Raw genomic sequence first — 11,065 nt, forward strand, 5'->3', positions numbered from 1 at the left:
ATGCTTTTAGCCCATCATTGTGGCCCTAGGGGAGACACATCGTCACATCCTAGTTAACAGACGCCCAGGATTCCAGTTGCCTTGGTGATATCAGGATCAGCTGGCCTTCTTAAAATGTGAGCAGATCAAAAGCACGTGCAAACCCAGAGCAAACAGGTGGCTGGCCCTGCCTATCCTCTTTGGTCGGATGGTTCCAGAGGAGACCTGCGCACGTGGCTGGCAAAACAAGATTTCCTCGGTGTGAAAGGAGAGGGACCCAGGTTTTCTTCCAAGCCGGTGGTGGGCAGACTATGGCCCACGGGCCTCTGGGCCACTGAGTGTTTATCACAGTCGTTTCAAGGGAGATAGGATCTTATTTCAATATAAATGACAGGTGAACTGGTGGGTCCCGTGGCACACAAGACTCCGAGTGTTACCAGCCCCGTTAAGGATCTCGGAGAGAATGCAGTAGCATATTCTGGAGGGAAAAAGGAGCAACTCACCACTCTGAGCTGGGCCGATGGGAGCTGGTAAACAGCAAGCCTGTCCTGATCCGTGAGTCAGAAGGCTGACAGCAAAGTCCATGACCTTTGTTGAGCCTCTTGGGAGGAGCACACAGACCGGGACCCCTCCCGCCAAGACCCCAGAGCTGCCTGCCCCGGGCTCCTGCGTCGGTGAGGGCCCCTTGCTGGAGACACGGGAACTGAAGCTGGGAGGTGGGCTGGAGTGGCCCCGATGGCTGCTGCGGAGGATCTCGGTTGCATCCTGATGTGTCACCTGCTGCCCCAGGCCCCTGAAGTAGGGGGACAATGAGAGAGAGGGCAGGCCAGGTGGGGAGCGGCCCTGGGGGGTCTGGACCACCCTTGTAGCAGTAAACCAAGCGCTTGCCGGACAAAAGCGGCTCTGTAAGCACAGTTCCACCCAATACTGGCCTCTCCGTCGGCCCTCCTCGGTCCACCCTGTCTGGGGCGTGCGGACCCCTCCCTGCCCAGGCTCAGGGCCTCTCCCCGCTGGCCCGCCCTCCTCTGGAGCACCGTCCACCTGTCTGCTCTGTACTGTCCTCTCTCCCTGCGCCTGAATGGAAGCCCCAGGAGGACAGGAGTTTGTTTCGTTCTCGGTTGTACTCTGAGCCCCGGGACGGTGCCTGGGATGGAGCAGGCACTCAGTAAGTGGGTGAGGAAGGAATTGCCCGGTGGCTCTAAGACGGGAGATCGCAGGTGGGCCGGGCGGTCTCTCATCCAGGCTGTCGGGTTTGAAGATGAGGGGCCGGGTAGCAGAGGCCTCAGCCGCCCCAGTCCCCGCTCGTGCCCCACTGCGATAGTGGTCTCACCACTCTGATGTTCTCGGTGAGAACATCCCCTCGGGGGCACCTCTTGGGAGCCGGGGTACAGGTCTGGGGTTAGGGAGGTAGGGCAGGGGGCTGTGCCGTGTGACGGGTGTCCGCGGTCTGCCAGCACGCCCCCCCGGGCTCACATGGCCCCTGAGAAGTTTCCCACAGCCTGGAAGATGCGCTGTCGGGAGACTCCTGGGCTGAGCACGGCTCTGAGGGGCTGTGCGACCCGGCCGCATCCTCTCTACCTTCTGTCCACAGAGGCCTCTGTCTGAGTCAGTCCAGCGCCCACTGTGACACCCTTTTCTGAAAGCAAATTGGGAGCTTGGCCGGCAGCCCTGACGGCATTTTAAAGCAGAAGATGGGGGGTTAAAAAGAAGGAAATTATGAAGTAGCCTAAAGAACACATTTTTCTTGATCTTCTGAAAACAAGAGGGAAGCAGAAGTTCTTGGCCCAGGGTAGAGACTCTGCGTCTCTAATCGGGGGCAGGCTCTGAGCTGCAGGAGGAACCAAAGCCCAGCTCTGGACACCTGTCACACCCCTCACAGAAGGAGGGCAGAGGCTAACTCAGACCATCCCTGGCCTCTGCACTCGCCTGCATCCTGGGTCTGGCTGAGCCTCGGACTCCACGGGCTCTGGCAACCCCAGTGCACCGGGACAGAGGAGGTGGTCGCCATGGAAACGGCAGGCAGGCACATCCACCACTGTGTCTCCCCCACTGTTTCTCTGCTTAAGTGCTGCCCAAGTAGATGGAAGCAAAGCCAGGCTCAAGCAGAAATGCACACAGTTCCAGCAGAAATTCTGTTCACAAGGGTGTTTACCCTGATGTATTTATCAAACGTTGTAAATGTTGGTTCCAACGGAGACAGAGCTCGACTAATTGTGAACAAGCTGGTGCCTTCTCGCAATTCACCAGACGGTTGCAGGGACACCAGCTATGTGTTTGGTGCGTTCACAGGGTTGAGAACTGCATCCCAGTGGGCTGCGAGGCTGGCTGTTTCTTCATGTTCATGCAGAGTGATTAAATAGAGCCCTGAATTTCTTCAAGTTAATTTTTATTTTCTCAAAGTAACACACAGTGTTACTTTAGAAACCAGACAGTAGTCTTAGAAACGTATTATAATGCAAAATGACAGTCCCCTGCCCACGCCCCCTCCGCCCCCTCTTTCTAGAAGCCGTCACTTTCGACCATTCTTTCCAGTCTTCCCCACATACACATTCACACGTTTCTTGATCCATCACCTTTTGACCTTCTCTGCTGTCCTCCTGGTGAGGAAGCTGGGGACCCTGCTCCCCACGGCCCCTCCTCTCGTCCTCCCCAGCCATCCTGAGTGCTTAACCTCGCTCGCTCTTGAGCCCAGAAATAAACTTTAACTATTACACCCTTAATATGCACGTTTTTGGTTTTCCCCAAAGTAGCAAACGTCCTGTTTTCCCTTTTGTTTACTTTTCTGTCTCTGCTGTTCCTTCCTTTCCAGCATGGCCGGCAGCCTGCGAGGGGCCCTGCAGCCACGTGACCCCTGTGCTCCGCCTAGGACACGACTCTCATCCCAGAGCTGCTTGTACTGCCCTCCTGCAAGCCCCTTTCATGTCTTGCCCACGGTGGACCCCTGTTTCCTAGACCCCGTGTTTACTTCTCCTCTTTGGTGGAAAACGTCTCCTAGTAGCTTCCAAGGAATAGTTTGCAGGAGGCAGATTTGAGAGCTCGGGAGTCTGTGGGGTCTGGATTCAGTTCTCTCCCTTGGTGGCTAGTCTGTCTGGGTATAGAATTCTAGCTGAGAGTCCTTTTTCCCCAGAATTCTAGTGTCTTCTAGCTCCCGCTGTCACCACAGAGAAACCCGGTGTCGCCCTTAGCCCAGGCCTCCACCTCTGACCTCTGGTCTTTCCTCTTGGAGGCCCCCAGGCTCACTTTACCTCTGCAGCCTCTTTGCATCCCCCACACCCTGGGCACCTGGGGCCCACCCAGTCTGGAAACACATGCCCTGCATCCCTGGGGAAGTGTGCTGTGTTTTCTCTTTGACAAGTCCCCTCTCCTGTTTTTGTCTTCCTAGAAAACCCATTAGTTGGATGTTTAACTTTCTGGATTCATCCTTCAATTTTCTTTTTTCCTTGCCTGACGATGTCTTTGTTCTCCTCTGCTTTCTCCGAGATGTTCCTGGCTTTCCTTTCCAACTTCCGTGCTGAACTTTTTACTTCAGACATCACCATGTTATTCACTAGTGTCACCCTGCCCTTTCAGTGCATCCTGTTCTTCTTGGATGCAGTGTTGTGAGATTGAATGCTGTGAAACTGCCGAAGCTGGATGGTTTTCAGACACAAAAGTGGGAGTTTCGCATGATTCAGCTTCTTTTTCTGTTAGTTCTCCGAGGGTATGACATTTTCTGGGGAATGTTCTTCTCCACGGTTTCTTTATTTCCTCCAGATTCCCCCTCCTCCCCGCTTGTCTGCTTTCACGTTGAGGCTTTTTCCTCTGCACGGGTGAACCTCGGCCATCCCATCATATATTCATATTTAAGACGGAGCCACTAAGAACTCGTCAGAAGCCCTTTCTGCACGGGGTGCATGTCAGCTGCTGGTCTTTGGGGTCCGACTGGGGTCTGGAGGAGGAGACCCGCCCCCCCAGGACCCACAGGGGTGTGACCTCACGGCCAGCGTTCTTGCCACTGGGAGGCGAGGTTAAGCTTCTGCTCTCCTGGGGTGTGGGTGTGGGGGGCTGATCACTGAGTAGTGATGCTGAGGAGGAGAAACCTGGGGTCAGAGGGGCCGGAGGGTCGTATCTAACCGTTCATTATAGAAGAGTCTCAGCCAGATCCCGTTTTCTCCTACCGCCCCTCCGCCCCTGCCTCGTGCACTTGGGCAGTCTGGCTCTGAGCTGGGAGTCCCCGGCCCCTTCTCGTGAGCAAGGAAGACCATGCCAGTCACGCCCTTTAAATCCCATCCTCAAAAGCAGTGCCTTCTCTCATCCACCCGTCTCCTTGTGGGTTTTCATTTTTTTTAACTCAGTTATGGTTCATCCTGGGGTGTTCGGGAGGGAAGAGATAAACACATGTGAACAATCCACGTTGACCTGGAGTCCTTCTGTGACTTTCAAAAAACACAATTGCTTCTCCGATCATAAAAGTAGTAAGCACTCTTTGTGAACACTTAACACCAGCACGTCTAACATAGGAAAGACCCTCATCAACCTCTCTCTCAGAGGTTAAAGCTCAGTCAGTAACTTGGTGGGAATTCTCCGTGCTTCTTCCTGTTCCGAGCCACTGAGCCATCCTCCACACGTTTCATAACTTATTCCAGTCTCTCTTAGGAAAGTAAACAGCTACTGCAACAAACATTCTTAAACAGATATTTCTGGATATTTTGAGGAATATTTGCTTTCGTTTTACTGTTTTTTAAAAAATTATTTTGACATCATTTGAGACTTACAAAAAGGTTTCAAAAATAGTGCGAAGAAATCACATTTCCTTTATCATTCCCTCTCCCTCCCTCCCTCTCTCTTTTCTCTGTCCCTGTACATACACACCCACACACGGGCGCATATGCGTACACACGAGTGTATGCTTATGACTATACACGTGCATGTTTTTTCCCAAACCACTTAAGAGTAAATCGCAGACATGCTGCCCCTTTTACAAGAGCTGTGTGTTCAGCGCGTATTCCCCCCAAACAAGGAATTCCTGGTACAACCACAGTACAATGAGGAGGATCAGGAAGTTAACAGTGATACAGTATTAACATCTACGAACCTTATTCGTATTTAACCAAATATTTTCATACCATAAGAATGTCAAACGTTGTGCATCAGGTTCTGACTACTTTATAATAACTTTTTAATGGGATTGTTGGGTCAAAAGAATGGATATCGTAAAGTGAATACACATTTTTAGATTTGCCTCCAAAAAAAGCTTGGACCAATCCTGCCTTCACCAGTACAAGTACCAGGCTCTTTTATCCCTTATCAATCTGACAGGTGAGAGTGAAACGTTAGCGTTTAATGTGGTTTTTCTTTTCTGGGGTCATGCTCCATGGCTTGCGGGATCTTAGTTCCCCAACCAGGGATCGAACCCACGCCCCCTGAAGTGGAAGCTTGACGTCTTAACCACTGGACCGCCAGGGAAGTCCCCTTAACGTGCTTTTTTAAGTTAGGAGTAAGGTGTCGAGCACCTTCCTGTATATTGACTGGGCCTGGGTATTTTGGGTAGTCACGTTCCAGAGTTCTCTGCACACAGCACCACGCGTGTCCCTTTGCCTCGTTCCAGGAGCAGCGCTGGGCCCGTTGCTGGCCGGGCTCCTCTCCCCGTCGGGATGGAGCAACGTGTTCTACATGCTGGTGTTTGCAGACGCCTGTGCTTTAGTGGTGAGTCATCTTGCTTTTCAGCCAAGCAGCTTTCACGCGTGTCTCTGTGGCTGTCAGCCACACACCGGGGGCACTTCTCCCTGTGGCTCTTGGCAGCGTTTGGGCCGGGGACAGACCCCTAAATGTTCGTGGTCCTAGGCCCTTTCTCTGGTTTAAACAGATGTCAGAAGCAGCAGCCTGTGGGTTCCAGCAGGTTGGGAAAGAGGCTGAGAGGGGGCTCGTGTGTGCCTCGGGCGGGTTCTTGAGCCCCTCTGCTCCGAAGCATCCACCTGTGAAGCGGGCAGAATAACGGCACCAGGGACGGGATTTACTGTGGGGGTTAAAGGGGACGGTGCACTTAGCTGGCCTCCTACCCGGTGCCATGACTGCTCCCACACCCCTCCTGCCCCCAGTCGGCCGCACTGGGGAAGCCGCTGGTTCCCACACCCAAACTGTTCTAGAGTTCAGAACAGGAGCCGGGGCCGCCCGTGCAGCGCTGAGCGCCGCGGTCTCTGCGCCCCGCGTCTGTCCCCTCCTGCACGCGAAGGTCGGAGGCTTTCCCCAGGATGGAGAAGGCCGGTCCCGACGGCACAGCCCTGCAGCGGCTACCTGCAAGAGTGGCCACCGCGCCTCCCCGACTGGTCACCCCGCGCAGGGGCCCAGACCTGAAGCCACCGTCTCCTCTCATGTCACCCGGAAAACCGAATGTTGATCCCATTACAAATGAGTTGAGGATCTTGGAAATATCAACTCCATCAATTAAATGAAACCTTTATGTTTTCATTCCCGGAAGCCCTAAGACACGGCTCCCCCCATTTCATACAGAATCAAATACCGACTCTCAACTTATGAACCTGTCAGGTGTTAAAAGCAGCTCTTCAGTTAAGTCCCCAGATCATTTCCGCCAAGTAGCAGTGAAACTTCCATCGTTATGGCTGTTTAAGGCTGAAAACACTTCAATTTCAGAAATACCAGGTAATATATACACTAAACTTCCTTTTAAAGCACAGCTAAACTCGTAAGAAAGGAAAGGATATCCCCAGGACCCCAGAATGTAAAGATAACTAAAATAAGTACCCAGGCTGATGCTGGAGCAGCCAGGGTGAGTCGTCGGTCTCAGGAATTGAGGGGCTGGGTGGTTACGCCTCCCCTCCCACAGCCCTGGGACTAAGAGGCGCGGTGCTGGGCTGGCCCAGGATGCGGAGCTGGAAGTGGAGACCCCTCATCAAGCCCGGACCGTCGGGGGTCCCTGCGTGTAGTGAAAGCAAGCACGTTTGCACACTGGTGCAGAAGACAGCCAGGATGTGTGCCGTCTCAGCCCACACGCCAGACTGGGGGGGGGAAGTCTCCCCTGAGAACTTTTAGCCACGGACCTGCTTACAGTCACCTTCCATTTTTTAACTTAGCATTATGTCAATATTATGTAACACCTACAAAAAATTAAGTAAAGTTGGTTCTAGGGGGGTGATGTACCTGGTTCTTCGGCAGAAGCAAATCCCAAACCATGTGAGAGGAACAGTGCTCACCGCCCGCCGCGTGGGGCCTCTAACACCCAGCTTCACATGAGCTCACACTCCCAAATCAGGAAACAGTAGGGAACGGCCCGCTGTGATGCAGTGACAGGCACAACAAACAGACCCCCAAACGGCAGGTAAAAGGGTTATCGCATAAACCGTAAAAATAAACACTTGTAACGTTACTAAGATGATCTTACCGAGTGAGGTAAGTCAGAAAGGGAAAGGCAAAGACCACATGATATCACCTGTATGTGGAATCTAAAATATGGTACAAAGGAACCTATCTGCAAAACAGAGACAAACAGACATAGAGAACAGCTTGTGGTGGCCAAGGGGAAGGGGGAGTGGGGGAGGGAAGGGTTGGGAGTTTGGGGTCAGCAGGTGCAAACGATTATACAGAGGATGGATAAGCAACAAGGACCTACTGTAGCGCACGGGGAACTGTATCCAACCTCCAGGGATAAACCATAATGGAAAAGAATATGAAAAAAGAAGGTATATACGTGCATAACTGAGTCCCTTTGCTGTCCAGCAGAGATTGGCACCACACTGTAAATCAACTAGACTCCAATTAAAAAAAGATGAAAAAAAAAATTACTAAAGATGGCAAAGAAGGAACTGAATTCATGTGCAAAGAACAAGAACTAAAAAAGACGGAGCTGGTGACATACAGGTGTAAGGAAATCATCCAGGATGAGCCCAGAAAGGGGAAGATGGAAAATACTAGGGAGCAGATAGAGATTGGAGGATCAGAGGAGACGGCCCGGCACCGTCCAGCAGGAGTCCCAGAGGAAGAAACTGGAGAACCTGAGGTCGAAGCAGTCGTTGAAGAGAAAAGAGCTGGGAGTGAGGGGTGTGGGAGAGGATCCCAGCGGGTCTGCGGTCACCAGCGGACGGCAGACTGGCTTGGAAACCCCGACTCCAGTTACTTACAGGAAACACACCTGAAACGTCAGAAAGGACGAAAGGGAAAGCACATAACAGGCAAACAATAACTGCGAGGCCGAGGCACCAGCTAGGTTAGATGAGAAACTACAGCCAAAATCGCTGCAGGAGAGAGAGCGAGAAGGACAGCCAGCAGACGGCTCGGTGGTTCCACTGAGGACAGTCTTTTCAGCCTTAAAGACCAGACACGGGCTTCCCTGGTGGCGCAGTGGTTGGGAGTCCGCCTGCCGATGCAGGGAACACGGGTTCGTGCCCCGGTCCGGGAAGATCCCACATGCCGCGGAGCGGCTGGGCCCGTGAGCCATGGCCGCTGAGCCTGCGCGTCCGGAGCCTGTGCTCCGCAGCGGGAGAGGCCACAACAGTGAGAGGCCCGCGTACCGCAAAAAAAAAAAAAAGACCAGACATGCCTCTTCTCTTCTGGGGTCAGTAGGCCAGTTTCACCTCCTTCCACGTCTGAGGCTGGACCTCCACGAACCCGGCAGGTGACCCTGGGGGTCTGCGGACTGTCTGGCTGTGATCACACCTGGGGCCCTGCTCTCCGAGCCCCGGGCCTTCCCCTCTCCCTCTGACCCCCGTCACACGGGGCTGCAGCCACCCGGGTGGGCTCTGGGGCCAAGAGGCCCTCTCCCTGCTGGGCAGTGCACACAGACGGCCGCTTTTGTCACGTCTGAGAAGTTGGTGGGGCGACCAGCAGGCCCTGAGGCGGCAGGGCCGGGGCTCTCGCAGAAGCTACCCCATGAAACAGGGCTGCTCCAAGGATGGCCGGGCAGCCCTCCGGTGCTGCTGGCTGCGGACCCTCGCCTGGTCCTCCGTTACCCTGGTCTCCCCCAGTGTCACCGTGACCATGGGTCACCTTGTCCTCACTCTCTGTCTTTTTTCCCATTTGGACACTTTATGACTGGACTGGTTTCATTTTAAACCAGATTCCTTCTGGCTGGAATCTGTCCTAAGGGCGTTATTCCCAGGAGCACGGCCTCCGCAGTGACACACGGGACTTGGTGCCCAGCAGCCCTGCCCAGGGACCCGGCCCGTGGGCAGCTGTGCGGGGCACTCCCACCGCTCTGCTTGAGGCTTTTAAGTTCTTTACGTTCTGAGGAAGACACGGTGAACTTGAGCGCCCGCTGGGTTGGGCTCCCGGGGGGCGGGGCTGCTCTGGCACCTTCCTGCTGCCAGCAGGGCACCACCCGCAGGGTCTCCCAGCAGTAACCGTGGCTTTGTCTTTGCTCTGGGTGCAGTTCCTGCTCCGCCTCATACACAAGGAGCTGAGCTGCCCGGGGTCGGCGACGGGAAACCAAGCTCTGTAAGTGCGCCCTGCCCCCTGTGCCCCTCAGCCTCTGAGCGCCAGCCCGGCCTGTCTGCCACCACACCTGCTTCTCCTAAGAGACCACACCTCACCCGTGGTCCCTGGCACTGCACGCCTCATTCACGCTGATTTTTCCTTTCCTAATCAATGCCTGGTGTGGGTACGATCCCGGCAACCTCTCCTCAAAATGGAATGAAAAAATGTGAGGGAAATTTACCTCTTTTCTGCTCTTTGAGCTGCAGCTTTCGGACAAACATAGCAGCTCCCAGGCTCAGCCTGGCTCTGCTCCCCCTTCCTGTGTCCTCTCCCCTTTTCTGTCCCTCAGGACAGGAAGGGAGAAGCTCCAGGCTCTGCGCTTTGGGCGTGAATTGAGCGCTGCAGGCTGGGAGACCAGCTGCTGTTTCACCCTCCTCTTGCAGGTTTAAGGAGCACTGACCCCTCGAGTCCCGTGGAGGGAGGCTGGGCCAGTCCTTCACAAACTGTCTTTCAAGGAAGAGTTCAAATAAAGGATCCTGTGTTGAAAAGAGTGATTTACCCTTGCCTTTTGCACATTCACCTGGGAAAGACACACAAGCCACTTTGAGAAATCCTGGTACTGTGTCAGCCGGGCCGTGGAGCTCCCCGGCAGTGGCGGAGCAGCTCGTGGGCGGTGCTGGCCGCCGCCCGCTGAGCCCCACGAGCTGGCACCTCGGGGCGCCGGGTGGCCCCTCCGTATCCTGAGTGGCAGCGGCCGGGACTGGTGTGCGGCGCCCAGGGCAGCCTCGGTCTCGGGTATTTCAGCGCGGGATGTCGGAGTGGGTGGAGCTCAGATGGCAGGGACGTGCCGGGGGACAGTCAGGATGCTGCAGGCAGTCGGGGTGCGGACAGCAGAGACGCCTCTGCAAGGACAGAGCTGACACCTGCATCAAAACCAAGACAGAGCTCAGACCCATCATGTCACCCAAAAGATGTCCCCAGCACTTCCCCCTGCTCTGCACCCACCCGGAAACGGTCCAGGGTGGACTGCGGTGAAGCCGTCAAAGCCTGTGGACAGACTGGAGGACAGACGGCCGCCCCGGAACCCCGGGGGTTCCCGTCACCGGAGCCCCAAGGGCCCCGAAGCCACTGGCCCCGGGTGGGGTCGCGGGGAGGACGCGGCGAGGCCGGGCCCCCAGCGCAGCCCTCTGTCTCCCCCCATGACGCCACGCACAGACCTGGGCCTGTCCTTGGTGACACAGCACTGGAGCGGATTTATTTATTGAAATGGGTGATGTGTTACAGAAGCTTAGGGAACATACGTGGCATCTTGTTATTGATTCAGACAAGCTCCGATTGTTCTCTAACCACTTGTTTCCTCGGGTGTTGCCTCTCGGTTGCTGACCTTTGAAATAAAATGTTTAAAAGAAAAACCAACTCAGGCAGAATGTTGGTTATTTCTGCTCACGTCTCCATTACATTCAAAAAAGAAAACTTCCAAATAGAGCTTCGTGCCCTTGGTTTTCTCAGGGTCGGACACAGTCCGTGGTTTTGCAGCTGGAAGCAGAGACCGTTTCCAGCAGAGAGGGGGTCACCTGCTTGCGGACAAGTCCCCAGTCTACACAGAAGGTCGTGCCCAGGCCCCAGCAAACCCAGCGGCTGGGTATTTTGTAAATCATGTGATGCAAGGAATACCCTAAGG

At 54.6% G+C, this 11,065-nt stretch overlaps 1 protein-coding gene across 11 annotated transcripts in view; it reads left to right on the forward strand.

Moving 5' to 3' along the window:
• Positions 1-10,800, forward strand: part of SLC37A1 (solute carrier family 37 member 1) — an 86,061-nt gene extending 75,261 nt beyond the window's left edge. For 6 of the 11 annotated variants that reach the window (XM_032629767.1, XM_032629765.1, XM_032629768.1 and 3 more), the window contains 2 exons: positions 5,567-5,664; positions 5,825-7,483. In XM_032629767.1, coding sequence (XP_032485658.1) covers positions 5,567-5,664; positions 5,825-5,953 — 227 coding nt within the window. In that variant the 3' untranslated portion in view covers positions 5,954-7,483. The other 5 variants (XM_032629769.1, XM_032629770.1, XM_032629771.1 and 2 more) reach the window with 3 other exon arrangements.
• Positions 10,801-11,065: the final 265 nt, after the last annotated feature.

The sequence above is a fragment of the Phocoena sinus genome, chromosome 4 (genome assembly GCF_008692025.1).
Source record: "Phocoena sinus isolate mPhoSin1 chromosome 4, mPhoSin1.pri, whole genome shotgun sequence".
NCBI classification, from domain to species: domain Eukaryota; kingdom Metazoa; phylum Chordata; class Mammalia; order Artiodactyla; family Phocoenidae; genus Phocoena; species Phocoena sinus.